At 57.7% G+C, this 16,243-nt stretch overlaps 1 protein-coding gene across 3 annotated transcripts; it reads right to left on the bottom strand.

The window, feature by feature from the left end:
• Positions 1-804: 804 nt before the first annotated feature.
• On the bottom strand, positions 805-16,205 carry G6PD (glucose-6-phosphate dehydrogenase). 3 transcript variants are annotated; one of them, XM_078063961.1, is made up of 13 exons: positions 16,101-16,205; positions 15,041-15,168; positions 8,073-8,110; positions 7,882-7,990; positions 7,022-7,239; positions 3,649-3,807; positions 3,391-3,516; positions 2,922-3,015; positions 2,416-2,602; positions 2,056-2,291; positions 1,897-1,973; positions 1,672-1,764; positions 805-1,572 (listed from the first exon to the last, which is right to left on the bottom strand). In XM_078063961.1, exons 1-13 carry the CDS (start codon positions 16,102-16,104, stop codon positions 1,482-1,484), a joined length of 1,560 nt encoding a protein of 519 aa, XP_077920087.1. In that variant the 5' UTR covers positions 16,105-16,205; the 3' UTR covers positions 805-1,481. The 3 variants fall into 3 exon arrangements, with proteins under 3 accessions (XP_077920087.1, XP_077920085.1, XP_077920086.1); XM_078063959.1 differs by having other exon boundaries at positions 15,993-16,169; XM_078063960.1 differs by lacking the exon at positions 16,101-16,205 and adding an exon at positions 15,717-15,855.
• Between the last annotated feature and the right edge of the window lie 38 nt (positions 16,206-16,243).

Here is a 16,243-nt window from a genome sequence, read left to right as displayed (position 1 = left end):
GTGTTTACAGAGAGAATCAAGGTAAGTTAGGCTGAGGTCATGGAATGGAGTGGGCCCCTAATCTGATATGACTGGCGTCCTTCTAAGAAGAGAAACCAGGAGGAGACGCACACGCACAGACACAAGGCAGTGCGTAGAGACAGGGGGCAGACACTGGGGTGGCGCGGCTACCAGCCAAGGAAGGCCAAGGACGCCGGCCGCACCAGCAGCTGGGAGGGGCAAGGAAGGCCCCCAGGGCCTTCGGAGGGAGCGCCGCCCTGCCGACACCAGCATTTCTGACTTCTGGCCTCGGGAGCTGTGGGAGGATGGATGTCTGCTGTCCTAAGCTCCCCCTCTCCGGCTGTGCTGCCATACCCCCACCCCGGCATCCGGGGTCAGTCACAAAAGCCCATTGCCTCTCCTTCCTAAGTACTTCTTGCCTCCGTAGACTGGCAATGCATGTAAACGGCCCTCAGTGATTCTGTGACGTGACCTCGCTGTGGCAGGGACAAGGTCAGGGCGGAGGCGGCCCATGTGGGCAGCACGTGCAGTGGACGCATTCACTGGAAGGTGAAAATGAATGTGACCCAATCTCGTACCCCTACGCGGTCTGGTGATGAAATTCCGTGGAGTGGGGCAGGGTGAAGAGCACAGATGGGGGGGGGAGCTCTCAGGAGGCAGCTGGGCTCAGTCATGACTAGACATGGGGTCAGGGGTGAACAAGGTCCAGACTGCCAAGCCCACGCTGGGGAGGGACGTGGGTGACAAGAACCAGGTGAGGGATGGGTCCACTGGCAGGAAGGAAACAAGCAGGGAGCAGGCGGGTGTGTTTGTGGATTTAATGGCAGGGGCTGAGATGGGGTGCACCACTGGCTGTTTCTGCTTTTCCAGTGGCAAGGGGGCCCCCTGTAGGTGCACTGAAGTGGGTGGGCCATGGAGTGCAGAACTGGGGTAGTGGGGAGAGCTGAGGGGGGCAGAGGGGCATTCAGGGGGCCCAAGACACCGGGGACTGCTGGGCAGCAGGGAGGTCCCTTCCAGCGGGTGACCAGGAATGTCGAGTGGCACTGAGACTGGTGTGAAAACACTTGACCCCTTCCCCCCAGTTCCAAGGACCTTGCTCACAGCCAGCAGGAGTGTGGGGTGGCCACTGGCCCACGGATGCCCGCCCACTGTCCCCTCCATCATCCCTCACTCCTGTCCTAGGTGGAGGAGCCCAGGACAGGTGGAAAAGCCACTCTGCTTCCTTCTGCTGGGGCTCAGTCCAGTGGACAGAAGCTGGCTCAGGAAGGGCCAGTGGCAGCTAGAGATGGTCACAGCGCGAGTCTCGAGTGCTTGGTGGTTGCGGAATGTAGCTAGGCCCGGGGTGGCTGGGGGCCAGGAATGTGAGGCTAAGGCCTATGGTCCTGAAGCCCTCCCGATGTGAGGCTGGGGGGGCAGGGAAGTGGGAGGAACGAAGACAGACAGGGCCAAGGTGGGTGGGGTGGAGACCTGGGGCTCAGGGCTCAGAGCTTGTGGGGATTCACCCACTTGTAGGTGCCCTCGTACTGGAAGCCCACTCTCTTCATCAGCTCATCTGCCTCCGCGGGGCCTCGGCTGGGAGAGTGATAGGCAGAGGGGAGATGTGAGGGAGCCCCTGGGCTCCTGTGCCCCAACCCCCCAGTCCCACCCTTCCCTCCCTGCCCGGCCCCTCACCTGCCATAAACATAAGGGATGGGCTGGAGCTTCTCGCGCTCAATCTTGTGCAACAACGGCGTAAAGATCCGCCAGGCTTCCCGGAGCTCGTCACTGAGGGGGCACAGTATGGCTTTGGGGGGTGTTCGTGGGGGCAGGGAGGGGGTAAGGGAGGGAGAAGGCTGCCGCATCACCTGGAGCCCAGCTCAGCCCCAGCACACACAGGGGGCACAGGGGACCCCTCACCTGCGCACGAAGTGCATCTGGTTCCCACAGAAGACGTCCAGGATGAGGCGCTCGTACGCGTCGGGGAGCTTCACGTTCTACAAGGAGGAGGGTCCCTGCTGAGGCCGCCTGCCCACGCACAGCCCCCCAGCCACCCCCCACCCCGGGCCACGTGTCCACCTTGTATCTGTTGCCGTAGGTCAGGTCCAGCTCGGACTCCTCGGGGTTGAAGAACATGCCGGGCTTCTTGGTCATCATCTTGGTGTACACGGCCTCGTTGGGCTGCACGCGGATCACCAGCTCGTTGCGCTTGCACTGCTGCTGGAAGATGTCGCCGGCCACGTCGCGGAACTGCAGACGCACTTCAGCCTTGCGCTCGTTGAGCGCTTTGCCGCAGCGCAGGATGAACGGCACCCCTGGTCGGGGCACAGCTGCCTTCAGGACCCGCCCTGCCGGCGGCCCAGGCGGGAGGGAGCGGGGCTCCCCGGGGCTCCCCGGGGCTCCGGCGGCCCGCCTACCAGGCCCGGAGGCGTCACCTACCGTTCCACCTCTCGTTCTCCACGTAAAGGACAACGGCTGCAAAGGTCGCAGTGGTGGACCCGCGGGGCACTGTGGGGTCATCCAAGTACCCTTTGGTGGACTCCCCCTCTCCGCTGGGGTTCCCGACATACTGGCCCAGGACCACGTTGTCTGCTTGCACCTCTGAGATACATTTTAACACCTTGACCTGGGAGAGAGCCGGGAGAGAGGGGCTCCTTGGGTAAGGGGATGGAGCAGCCATGTGGGGGACAGAGGACAGTAGGCCTGAGGAAGCCAGGGGACCTCGCAGGGTGGGCTTCCCGGCGGAGTGACTGGTCAGCACAGACAGGAGGACACGCATCGCCCTGCTGAGGCCATGGCCGTGGCTCTCCTACCCAAGGGCTCCCTGGGACCACCTGGACCCGCCCCCATCTTCTTCTGAAGGAGAGGCGATGGGTCTGCCCGGGGGACATGACAGTCACTGCCAGTCCTGGCAAAAGGGACCGGGAGGGGGCACCTCCACCCACCTTCTCGTCACGGACGTCATCTGAGTCCGTGGAGGCAGGCTTCTCCATGGCCACCAGACACAGCATCTGCAGGAGGTGGTTCTGCATCACGTCCCTGCAGAGGGAGAAGCAGGTGCAACTTGGCTCGGGGGGCATTTGGGCGGGGAGGAAGGAGCAAGGGGGGGGCCCGCCTCCGCCCCCTCCCTGTCAGCCAGGTTCCGGGGACTCAGCACCTCAAATAGGGCTTTCTAGCAACAGGCTATGAGACTTGCTTCCTGAGCTCACATCTACCATTGAGGGCCCCTTAGGCAAGGGAAGAGACAGTGACCCCTCCCTTCACAGCCACCACTGACCACTCAAGACACCCACTTGTGAATCTGAATTTTGGGGTGGGAGGAGCTCCCCAGAACAGGGAGGGGTGACCCTGCAGAATGGCAGGATTGCACCCCTTGCCTGTGCTGACCTCCCAGGAAAGGAGACAGGCTCTCACCGGATGATCCCAAATTCATCAAAGTAGCCCCCACGGCCCTCAGTGCCAAAGGGCTCCTTGAAAGTGAGGATGATGCAGGCGATGTTGTCCCGGTTCCAGATGGGGCCAAAGATCCTGTTGGCAAACCTGCAGGAGGGGCAGCGTGAAGAGTGCCGCTGTATCCTTGGGGGCAACAGCAGGATGGGCTGGGCCCCACGAGCGCCCAGCCCAGACCCAGTCCCCCTCCACCCTGTCGCCCGGGCCTGGCCCTGGCCACACCTCAGCACCATGAGGTTCTGGACCATCTCCTTGCCCAGGTAGTGGTCGATGCGGTAGATCTGGTCCTCGCGGAACAAGGAGGAGATATGGTTGGACAGCCTGTCGGAGCTCTGCAGGTCCCTCCCGAAGGGCTTCTCCACAATGACACGGTTCCAGCCTCTGTGGGAGCCCAGAGCTGTGTCACCCCACACCCTCCCTGGGCAGCAGGGGCCAGAACCTCACCTTCCCCCAGGTCTCCCTCCCTGAGAAGAGGCAGAGCCTTCCCTCCCCGTTTGCATTCTTAGGTGACTGGCAAAGCTCTGCTGGGTGGGCCCTTCTGCCCCACCTTGGCAGAGTCCCCAGACCTGAGGACACCTCCTGTCCTCCCCAGCCCTCAATGCCACACTGAGAACTTCCTCAGAAGCCTTCCTGCCCGACCCGCTGGTCACGAGGATAAGTGGGAGCAGGTGGGGGAGCAGGGGGAGGGGATGTCAAGGGCACAGCTGCCTCTGCGGATTTAAAATGGCCAAAGGTCCCTTTCTTTGCTATTCCCCATGAACAGCTAACGTGAAACTTTGCGTTCAAAACCAGAACAAAGTGAAACAGATGACTGTGTCTTTGAGAGAAAAACGGACTGGCAGAACCAGCGCTCAAGAGAAAGCAAAATTCTTGTGGAGCAGTACCGCCACCTTGTGGTCATGAGGGGGACCTGGGGAAGCACCGAAAAACCAGAGAATAAGCGACCGGCAGCAGGAGTTTCATGGAGCAACACCGCCACCTTGTGGTCATGAGGGGGACCTGGGGAAGCACCGAAAAACCAGGGAATAAGCGACCGGCAGCAGGAGTTTCATGGAGCAACACCGCCACCTTGTGGTCATGAGGGGGACCTGGGGAAGCACTGAAAAACCAGGGAATAAGCGACCGGCAGCAGGAGTTTCATGGAGCAACACCGCCACCTTGTGGTCATGAGGGGGACCTGGGGAAGCACTGAAAAACCAGAGAATAAGCGACCGGCAGCAGGAGTTTCATGGAGCAACACCGCCACCTTGTGGTCATGAGGGGGACCTGGGGAAGCACCGAAAAACCAGAGAATAAGCGACCGGCAGCAGGAGTTTCATGGAGCAACACCGCCACCTTGTGGTCATGAGGGGGACCTGGGGAAGCACCGAAAAACCAGGGAATAAGCGACCGGCAGCAGGAGTTTCATGGAGCAACACCGCCACCTTGTGGTCATGAGGGGGACCTGGGGAAGCACCGAAAAACCAGAGAATAAGCGACCGGCAGCAGGAGTTTCATGGAGCAACACCGCCACCTTGTGGTCATGAGGGGGACCTGGGGAAGCACTGAAAAACCAGAGAATAAGCGACCGGCAGCAGGAGTTTCATGGAGCAACACCGCCACCTTGTGGTCATGAGGGGGACCTGGGGAAGCACTGAAAAACCAGGGAATAAGCGACCGGCAGCAGGAGTTTCATGGAGCAACACCGCCACCTTGTGGTCATGAGGGGGACCTGGGGAAGCACTGAAAAACCAGAGAATAAGCGACCGGCAGCAGGAGTTTCATGGAGCAACACCGCCACCTTGTGGTCATGAGGGGGACCTGGGGAAGCACCGAAAAACCAGAGAATAAGCGACCGGCAGCAGGAGTTTCATGGAGCAACACCGCCACCTTGTGGTCATGAGGGGGACCTGGGGAAGCACCGAAAAACCAGGGAATAAGCGACCGGCAGCAGGAGTTTCATGGAGCAACACCGCCACCTTGTGGTCATGAGGGGGACCTGGGGAAGCACCGAAAAACCAGAGAATAAGCGACCGGCAGCAGGAGTTTCATGGAGCAACACCGCCACCTTGTGGTCATGAGGGGGACCTGGGGAAGCACTGAAAAACCAGAGAATAAGCGACCGGCAGCAGGAGTTTCATGGAGCAACACCGCCACCTTGTGGTCATGAGGGGGACCTGGGGAAGCACTGAAAAACCAGGGAATAAGCGACCGGCAGCAGGAGTTTCATGGAGCAACACCGCCACCTTGTGGTCATGAGGGGGACCTGGGGAAGCACTGAAAAACCAGGGAATAAGCGACCGGCAGCAGGAGTTTCATGGAGCAACACCGCCACCTTGTGGTCATGAGGGGGACCTGGGGAAGCACTGAAAAACCAGGGAATAAGCGACCGGCAGCAGGAGTTTCATGGAGCAACACCGCCACCTTGTGGTCATGAGGGGGACCTGGGGAAGCACTGAAAAACCAGGGAATAAGCGACCGGCAGCAGGAGTTTCATGGAGCAACACCGCCACCTTGTGGTCATGAGGGGGACCTGGGGAAGCACTGAAAAACCAGAGAATAAGCGACCGGCAGCAGGAGTTTCATGGAGCAACACCGCCACCTTGTGGTCATGAGGGGGACCTGGGGAAGCACTGAAAAACCAGAGAATAAGCGACCGGCAGCAGGAGTTTCATGGAGCAACACCGCCACCTTGTGGTCATGAGGGGGACCTGGGGAAGCACTGAAAAACCAGGGAATAAGCGACCGGCAGCAGGAGTTTCATGGAGCAACACCGCCACCTTGTGGTCATGAGGGGGACCTGGGGAAGCACTGAAAAACCAGGGAATAAGCGACCGGCAGCAGGAGTTTCATGGAGCAACACCGCCACCTTGTGGTCATGAGGGGGACCTGGGGAAGCACTGAAAAACCAGGGAATAAGCGACCGGCAGCAGGAGTTTCATGGAGCAACACCGCCACCTTGTGGTCATGAGGGGGACCTGGGGAAGCACTGAAAAACCAGGGAATAAGCGACCGGCAGCAGGAGTTTCATGGAGCAACACCGCCACCTTGTGGTCATGAGGGGGACCTGGGGAAGCACTGAAAAACCAGGGAATAAGCGACCGGCAGCAGGAGTTTCATGGAGCAACACCGCCACCTTGTGGTCATGAGGGGGACCTGGGGAAGCACTGAAAAACCAGGGAATAAGCGACCGGCAGCAGGAGTTTCATGGAGCAACACCGCCACCTTGTGGTCATGAGGGGGACCTGGGGAAGCACTGAAAAACCAGAGAATAAGCGACGGCAGCAAGAGTTTCATGGAGCAACACTGCCACCTTGTGGTCCTCGCAGGAACAGCGGCCAGGGAAAGTTGGATTTCTAGCAAGATGGGCCAAGGAGGGTCATCAGCAAGATTTTCAAGGTACGTAAGTGCGGTAGCATTCTCGGTAAATGCTATTAGAAAGCCCCTGTATTCATACCCTATTCTCTTCTTTGGAGAGCTAACTCATGTAGAGAACAAACAGGGGTCACCATCTTTTTCAGACTTGGTAGACTAGTTTGCCCCAGGGACTCTGGACAACTGCCAGACCAGGACAGGGCACACCTAGGAAGCAGGAAAGGCAAAAGACAAGCCTTACGTCTGGCTCATGCAGGTCTCGTGGATGTTCTTGGTGACTGCCTCGTAGACTGTGGGGGGCAAGGCCAGGTAAAAGAGGCGGTTGGCCTGGGGCCCCTGGTGGAGGGCATTCATGTGGCTGTTGAGGCGCTCGTAGGAGGCCGTGTCGTCATACTGGCCAGCCACATAGGAGTTGCGGGCAAAGAACTCCTCCAGCTTGGGCTTCTCCTCCGGTGTGGCCTGAGAAAGACGGATACAGGGACACTGGCCCCTCCCTGGCCCTCCCTCTCCGCCAGCAGTCAGTCACCCTAACTCCACACCGGGTTCAGCCCCATCTCGTCAGCTATGCCCACCTACAGGGGGAGGCCTCGGGCCCTGACACAGAAGTTACATTTCAGGAAGCTGTGACCTGGCAGAGCTCTCTCCGAAGTCAGGACACCAAACTCTGGTGTGTTGGGAAAAGGCAGATGTGTAAGATTTCTGTGCTGAAGACACTGCTTCAGCTCCTGGCCCGGGCGGTGGGGATGGCGGCGGCGTGGGAGGCACAGCAGGGAGGACCCGGTGTGTCCAGGTCAGAGGGGAGCTGGAAACAGGGGTCTCAGGCCGGAAGGGTCCCTGCACCTCGCCCTACGCTACTTCTGTCATCTAAGAAGTGGCAAGAGCGGGTGACCGCTCTGGGGAAGGCAATGGGGAGAAGTGCTAGGGCAGGAGAGGCTCCAAGGAGGTTTCCTAACGTGGCCCTGCCCCTCCGCCATGGCTGGGGAGAAGGGGGCCTGTCCCAGGGAAGAAGCAGCAGAGGGCAGGAGTGGGAGGAAGGAAAGGCCTCCTTGGGTGGGATGGGAGGGGGGCTGTCCCTCCTGGAGACCCCTGGAAGCCACTCACTTTGAAGAAGGGCTCGCTCTGTTTCCGGATGTCGGCCACTGTGAGGCGGGAGCGGGCGTAGCCCACGATGAAGGTGTCTTCGGGCAGAAGGCCATCCCGGAACAGCCACCTGAGGGCACGCCATGGCTGTGGCCGGGATGGGGAGGGCGGGGAACGCTGGGGACAGTGGGACGGTGGGGGGACATGCTTACCAGATGGTGGGGTAGATCTTCTTCTTGGCCAGGTCGCCCTGTGGCAGAGGGAATAGGCATGGTTAGGAGACGCTGGGGGCATGACCTAGATGGTCTCCTCCCTTTCGACCTGGGCACCTGCTCAGGGTCACCACTCAGCCACAAGCATATCTGTCTCAAGTGGGAGACTGTGCTAGCTCTTGACCCTGACCCTGAGCTGCCTGCCCTGCAATCACACAGACCACAGTCTCTGGTCACAGTGCAAGCAAGCGGAGCCACACCCAGGCCAAAGAGCCTGCTGCTAAACAGCCCACAGGCTAAAGAAGAAAACCTGAAAACTCTAGAACCAAATGGCAACAGAAGTAGCACATAGCAAAACCTATGGGATGTGGCCTCAGATGCTGCCTTTAGCTCGGAACTAATGAGCTCAGGGCCTGATTTAAGAAGTCAGACAAAACAGTAGAATTTTAAAGCCAAACAAATTACAAGGCAGGAAATAATGAAAAATAAGAATTAATAAAATAGAAAATAAGCCAAAAGAAAATATCAAGAAAGCCAAAAGCTAGTGTTTGAAAAGGACTAATAAAAACAGACAACCCTCTGGGAAGACTACTTTTTTAAAAGGCACCAAGAATTAGGAGTGAGGGGCGCCTGGGTGGCTCAGTCGTTAGGCGTCTGCCTTCGGCTCAGGTCATGGTCCCAGGGTCCTGGGATCGAGCCCCACGTCGGGCTCCCTGCTCGGCGGGAAGCCTGCTTCTCCCTCTCCCACTCCCCCTGCTTGTGTTCCCTCTCTCGCTATGTCTCTGTCAAATAAATAAATAAAACCTTAAATAAAAAAAAGAATTATGAGTGCAACAGGACAAAAGTACAATCAGGAAAACACGGAAGGGGATTATTGTGAACAACCTTATGCCATGTCTGACAACTTAGATGAAATGGACAAATTTCTATAAAAATGCAGTCTACCAAAACAGAGACAGGGACCTGAGTGGGGAGTGGTCATTAAGGAAACTGGATCGTGGCCATAAACTTTTCCACCAAGGCATCTCCAACACTGACCCTGGTGCTGGAACACTTCACTGGTGGATTCTACCAAAATGCCAGAAACAGGGAAGTCCATTCTGAGGCAGACTCTGCCTATAATCCAGAATATATAACCTACTCCTACACCATAATAAGGAAACAACCCAATGAAAAAGTGAGCAGATACCTCACAAGGAAGAGAAATGAAGAGCTAACAAACACACGAGAAACTGCTCAAGATCATCGGTTGTCAGGAAAACGCAAATGAAGCCACTAGATGCTGTTTCACGTCCATTAGAACAGCTGTAATCCAGAAGACTGACAACACCAAGCGTTAGAGAGGATGTTCACAGCAGCCTCAACTCACAACAGCCCTGCGCTGGAGACAGCCCAGAGGCTCAATCACCAGGTAGATGGACAAGCTGAGAATGAAGCTCTAGGATAGGCAAAACTAATCAACTGTGGTAGAAATTACATCGCTGGTTGTTTGGGGTGGATTGACCGGGATGGCCATCTAAGAACTTTCAGGAGAGATGGCAAGAAAGGCCCTATATTTTTTTCTGTTTTGTTTTTAATTACTTATTTGAGAGAGACAGAGAGAGAAAGAGAGAGAGAGAGAGAGAGAGCATGAAAATGGAGGGAGGGGCAAAGGGAGAAGGAGGAGGAGAATCTCCAGCAGACTCCCTGCTGAGCATGGAGCCCAACTTGTGGCTCGATCCCAGGACTCCGAGATCATGACCTGAGCCGAAATCAAGAGTCAGATGCTCAACCGACTGAGCCGCTCAGGCGCCCCTCATCACACTACTGTGTAGACTTTGTGGATGTGCGAAATTTTCCACAATAAAAAAAAAGGTGTGAACACATGGCAACTTCAAGCAACAATATGGCAGATCCCAGAAATTCCACAGAGGACTCCCTAGAAAGAATCACAGAGTTCCTTCTCCCCAGGCTCCAGTTCGGTCACTGCAGCCATCCCAATATGCTTTAATTTTGTGACCTGACAAAGGAATTGTCTACTTCAGATGGAAGAGGAAGGGGCAAGAATGGCCACAGGCTCCTGAAGAACAGAAGAGCAGAGCACCCTTTCATCTGCCTACCCTGTAATTAGAGCGGGGGATGGGCCTGGGCTGTGAACCCACGCTCCACCGAGCATTGCCGAGCAGTGGGGAGAGAATAAGGCAAGCTGGGGTGCACTGGACTTGCCGTAGTCAGAAAAACGAACTCCAGGATAAGGACCTGAATAGTCAATGCAAAATTACCTTTTAGTAGCCATGTAACCACTGGATAAGCTCATTTCTATGAACTTATGAACCCACAAAATGGAAGCCACATGATCAGAAGCAAAGTAATGCCAACCTGGTTCAATCCCCACCAGGGATAAGCAGTTAGGAGGGCACCCGGGGGGCTCTGGGGGGAAATCCCTGCTCTGGGTGGGGGCGGGTGCAGGCTCGGGGCGCCTTGTGCCTCGAACGCTCGAGTTTCCTCCTGTTCTTTGCTCTACCTCAAGTCTCCTGGGGTGACCTGATGTCCCCCCAGGGCTTTAGGTGAGGACCTGCATGTGGACCCCTCCACGTGTGTATCCCTGCCCAGACTTTAGTGAGCACTGAACCCACACAGTCAAGTGTCTACTGGTCATCTCCAGGCTCCACTGGAACCCCAAACTCCCAAACCGGGTGTTTCCCGAAGCAGGGTTCCCTGTGTTGGTGCCCCTGCTCACATCTGCTAACTGTTCACCACTCATCTCCCGAGCAATCTGGAGTGGGTCCCTGTTGTAACGGCCACCTTCACGATGGCTGCTGTCACTGGTCCTTCATGGTCCGACTCCAGCCGCCAGCCCGGGAAGCTAGCTCCCTGCCCATGTCCCTCATTGCCCAGGGGCCCCCACTATGGCACCCTCACAGCAAATCGGCAGTGGCCGCCTCTGGCTTCTCCCATCAGCGGCACTGGAGGGATACTCTGCTCAGGTCACCTCAGCCCTGCATGCTCCGGGAGAAACAATCAGAAGCACAGCCCGCAAACGCCTCCCAACCTTCCTTGTGGCAGGTGATGTTTGCTTATGATCAAATTCCAGCGGGCTGAGAGGACTCGGGATAGGCTGCGGGCAGTGGACTGGTAGCGGGGGACTAGTCTCCTGTCTGCTGAGTCACAGTGCCCAACACCCCAAGCTCTTTGTTCCTGCGGCTCCCCTTGGGATTAACTACCGACTGAACCTGCTTGCCTTGTTCAGCTCAGCCCCAGCAACCAGAGGCCTGCTGGGCTCCAAGTCATGCGAGGAAGAAGCGAGAGACGGCCCAGGACAGCGGTAGGGGTCCTGCTCCTCCTCATGGGAAGTGCGGTGGCCGGCCCTCCCCGCCAGCCCCAACCAGACGCCTTTGCAAGACTGAACACGGGAAGACCTCGACCAAACTTAGGCACACTGTGTGTGGGGGTGGGGGAGATCACAGGGTCTCTTGGTGAAATGCGCCTCGGAGGCCTCCTGTCTTCCCAACCCCTGTCATTTTTGTCTGAGGACCACAGCAGGGAAAGAGCTGCCCGGGGACAGGTGGTGACTTTAGCAGGAGCAGCAGGACCTCATTAAGATCTCCAGCTACCAATATCTGTCCCAGTTGGGGCAAAGGGACTTGGGCCACCGCTTGCCTGTTGCCACCTAGGTTGGACCTCAGCTTCTAGTTTTAAAAGCCCAAACCACCGCTGACATCTCTGTTTGAGGATTTGAGGGCGGAGGGCGCAGCACAGAGCTTCAGAGGCCGCCCGCCAGCTGGAGGCATGGGAGGGGTGGGCCATCCCTGGCCCCCGAGGGTCACCCGGGTCAAGGATCTGTCTGGCCTTATGGGGTGGAGTCTGGGCCCTGGCTGGGGCCCAGCTGGCTCCTGGGAACCGGGGAGAGAGAACCTGGGGGCTGTTGAGGTAGGCTCCCTCCTCCACCCTGGGGCTCATGAATCATCAGGCCTTTGGGGAAGTGCCAAGGTCATCATGACACAGCAAGAATCTTATCGACCCAAGGGGGAAAAGCAGCCCAGAAACATCCCCAAAAGAGAGGGGGGCCAGGACTACCAGGTCACCCCTCGCCTAGGCACACATTGGGATGAGGCCTGAACACCCATCAAGTCCATGGTCCTTACGGTCCAGGTGGGGAGACTGAGGTCCAGAGAGGAGAGGGGCTTGCTGAGAACCCTGCAGTGAGCCAATCCTGCCCATGCAGACTCCCAGTCCTGTTCTCTCCCTGCTCCTCCATTCCCTGTCGGGGAGAGTCCTCTAGCCTGTCCGAGGTCCTATCAGATGGGGGAGGACATGATTTGCCAGGCCCAAGGTCCCCCTCTCCCCAACACTGGTCTCTAAGGAGAAACTGGTTTCTTTCATTCCAGAGCTTTCCAGACAGGGAGCGCAGGTATCTCCACGCCCTTCCTGGCTGGGGGTGGGAGTTCTGAGAAGTGGTTAAGTGGCCACATGGGAGGAACAGAGAGCAGCTCAAAGCCTATTGGGTAACTGTGAGCCAGCATGAGGAAGGAAGCTGGGTGTGAGAGCAAGGCAGGTAAGGAAGGGGCAGGGGACAGCCATGTGGGCCACTGGGGGCTCTGCGTGTGCTCTTCTCTTGGCATGGAACTTTCCCTGAACCTGCAGGCCCTCTGCCTGGGACTTGTGGGCTGGAGGTGGCTGGGGACGCAAGGGCCCATCTGTGTTTTCGGTCACATGTGCCACTAGGAGCTCTGATTGGGCTACTAACTCCCCTTGGGTCCCTTCCCCCCAGCACAGAGATCACACAGGGAAGGCAGCTCACTATACCGCAGAGAAGGCACTTGATCACTTTGTTGGGTGAATGAGCAGTGAACTTGCTGGTTTCCCAGAAGAGCAGGTTCTGGGAGAGTGTGCCCTCAGCACCACTCTGCCTACCCCTTACTGGAGAGTGGGAGCTGTTCTAGATGCTGCCTGAGCATGGGAGGCCCCCCCACCTGGCTCCAGTCCCCTTGAGCAAACAACTCAGGACAAGGGGTGCCCCCCCACCTCACTCTGCTGTAATAGCACTTCCCATTTCTGCTCTGGAAGCGTCTGGTTGTCACTCTCGGAGCAGAGGAGAGCAAAGGGGAACCCTACCAATCGCAAAGAAAAGTTGCTCAACCCCAAGCTGGCCACAGGCGAAGGCAGTGAGCTAGTCACAGAATCAGCTCAGCCCGAGGTCCCTTGACATTTGTTTCAAAAGCCCTCATTTGCTCTGCAGAAACACTAGAGGTGCAGAGAAGGAAAGACACTTGCCAGTCATACAGCAAGCTCGGGTGCTCTCAACAAAGCATCTAAGAGTTGAGAGCCTGGAGTCCTAAGCCATTTCTTATGGCCTGGGATCCTCTGGTGGAGCTTCCTATGACAGCCCGGTATGGGGGTGGGGGAAGGAGGAGGAATAATCCTGAGTAACTTTCTCCTCCAACCTGTTTCTTGGACCAAGGGCCTAATGGTCAGAGTCCTAGGTGTGAGACTTTGTGGCCAACACAGGTTTGCCTCCTCTAAGGAGAACATGCTGGGGCAGGGTAGAGACTAAGCCTGCTCTCCCCCACCCCATGTCCCTGGGTCCCCCTACCCTAGGAGTTACGGAGTCAGAGGACAATGCTTGGGGTGGCCCACCTGCCTTCCCTCCCTTCATCCCTCTGGCAGAGCCCTACCCCCACCCCCAGCACTGCTGACTTCTGATTAGAATCACAAAAGCTGGCGGGGAGCAGGCCCTGCAAAGGGCAGTGGCACCTTATGATACATGAACAAAGAACCAAGAGGTCCATCTTCTAGAACAAAATGGCAGTTCCACAGGCTAAACAACAGGGTGGGGAGGGACAGGTCATAGCTCGTCAGCAGGCCTTGGAAGTTGGGGTAATGACATGGTGTTCAAAGGAAGGTCGAGTGTTTGTTCCCAGGGAACTTGCGGTAGAGACAGACCAGGGGGAGCTCAGGCCTCAGATCCTGCCTTTGGAACGGACTGTGACATCTACCAAGTCACAAACAGCTTTGAAAAAAGATACAGAATGAATAGCCTGCCCTGTTTGCAGAACCAAGTTCTGCCAGAGCTAAGGGGACCTTGACATGGAAGGGCACAGAAAGACAATGCCTACTCTGTCAAGAGCTAGCTAGTCTGGGTGGGATTCTTGCATAAGATTATACAAAAAGTTACTGGCAGAAATGGTCACAGGATGGTTAGCAGGTTCTTCGTCATGCCTAGGGTGAAAACGAAGAGAGATCGCTTTTACTTGGAGACAAAAGCCCGGCAGCTCATCTTGCCACCCAGCAGATCTTGTTTCCACGTGGCACACCGACACGGTGCTTTAGTCTGGGGGTCACGGCTCCACTAGGACCCACCCTCCCTCTGCTATCCCCCCTCCATCACGTATGGTCCTCTGCCTTTGCTTCTACCCTTTGATCTTCTAGAACAAAATGGCAGTTCCACAGGCTAAACAACAGGGTGGGGAGGGACAGGTCATAGCTCCTCAGCAGGCCTTGGAAGTTGGGGTAATGACATGGTGTTCAAAGGAAGGTCGAGTGTTTGTTCCCAAGGAACTTGCGGTAGAGACAGACAAGGTGGAGCTCAGGCCTCAGATCCTGCCTTTGGAATGGACTGTGACATCTACCAAGTCACAAACAGCTTTGAAAAAAGATACAGAATGAACAGCCTGCCCTGTTTGCAGTTTTCCCCGTGGAGGAAGAAGTCCAACGAGACAGTTTTTAAAGTCCTCCCGGCTCCAGGACACGGGTCTATGGTCAATGGCCGCGCACAGATTTCAGAACAGCCTGGCAGTGCACCTATGCTGGGTGGTACTGGGATGAGAGTGGCGCACAGGCAGGACCGAGAGAGAGAGCCCAACTGAGCAGAGCCCCTGGGGCCCCAAGACAATCAGCTGCGAAAGCCCAGGCACCCAGCAGGAAGGGACCCGAGGCAACGTCACACTCTACGCTTGGTTTTTAAGGTGTGGGGCCTGGGGGAGACTCACCGATGCACCCATGATGATGAAGATATGTGTATCAGATTGATGGAAGGCATTGCCCTGGTACAGCTCTTCCCGCAGGATTCCGCACACCTGGGTCCGGCTCAGGGCCACCTGTTCTGCCATGATGCTCTCTGGTTAAAGAAAGGCTCGTTGACAAAGCAGAAGAACAGAAGAGCATGGGGAAGTTGGCCACTTTCTGGAGGGGTCCTTTGAGGTCTCACCCCATGACGCCTGATTACTGAAACCACTCACTGAATGGCTGGGGGCTTAGAAAACCGCAGGCTCTGGGCTCCCACCATACTCTCCAGGCGGTTTTATTTCACGGCGTACTTTACAGAATTACTCAAAGCACTAGCGGATTCCAGCTAGAGCCTCAACTCTGCGGGACCAAGTAAAACTTGCCCAGGACCATCTCACCCCGGACTCAAGCGAAAACTCCACAATGAGCTGGAGCACGTTAGACCGTGCCCACGACGGAGTGCAACTCCAGCGCTCCTCCTGCCCAGCTGGGAGACGCCGGCGGGTCGCCGCCCCTCTCAGGGTCCCAATGGAGGGATGCAGGGGACACTGGGATCGGTTAAACCCTCTCGATTTTGCCCCGCTCCCAAGCGTGGCAAATCAAAGGGCCTCGCGGCACAGCACGTTCGTCCGCTGGCGTGGCGCCTAGCCACTACGTTACCTGCGCCTCGCCGCCCTCGAACGCCGAGCTCAAAGCCTCGGAATCCCCGGCCGTTTCCGGGGGCTGCGCCCAGCCGGCTCATTTAACCAGCGGGGGCGGGCGCCTGGGCTGAGCTGACCGGCCTCAGGCGAGGCGCGCGGGCGGGGCCGCAGTGGCCCCTCCCCCCGTGGGCGGGGCGGAGCCAGGGCACGAGAGGTGCGCGCGCATCCCGCGCTGGGCCCCCGCCCTCCAGCCGCGTAAGGCTCCCACCCTTGGCCCGCCCCGCCCCTTGGGCACCTGCGCGGGCAGCCCGGCTGCCGGGCGCCTTCTCTCCCCACCGCCGCTGCGCTGCGTTCTCGGTGCCTCGCGAGTCCGCGTACAGCTTTGCACCGTCCGCCCGCGTACCCATTGCTGGCTCGGCCCAACCCTACTGTCCAGTTTTCTCGCCCGTCCCGGGCGGCCGTGCGCCCTCGCGGAGGGCTCCACTTCCGCCGGCAGTGTGGCCACGCCTCCTCGACCCTGTTCCTGGGCGGGGCCTTCTGCTGCCC

The sequence above is a fragment of the Halichoerus grypus genome, chromosome X (genome assembly GCF_964656455.1).
Source record: "Halichoerus grypus chromosome X, mHalGry1.hap1.1, whole genome shotgun sequence".
Lineage (NCBI taxonomy): Eukaryota > Metazoa > Chordata > Mammalia > Carnivora > Phocidae > Halichoerus > Halichoerus grypus.
The sequence above is the reverse complement of the archived record's forward strand: the minus strand, read 5'-3'. Positions and strand labels throughout refer to the sequence as shown.

Bases quoted from the DNA above. Each gene is read 5' to 3' on its own strand.
- G6PD (XM_078063959.1), bottom strand. From the start codon at position 16,104: ATGGGTACGCGGGCGGACGGTGCAAAGCTGTACGCGGACTCGCGAGGC. The intron at 15,169-15,992 runs GTGCCCAAGGGG...TTCTTTAACCAG, and splicing joins CAGCCGGGCTGCCCGCGCAG to AGAGCATCATGGCAGAACAG. The intron at 3,517-3,648 runs GTGTGGCCAGGG...CCCCTCCTGCAG, and splicing joins CAGAACCTCATGGTGCTGAG to GTTTGCCAACAGGATCTTTG.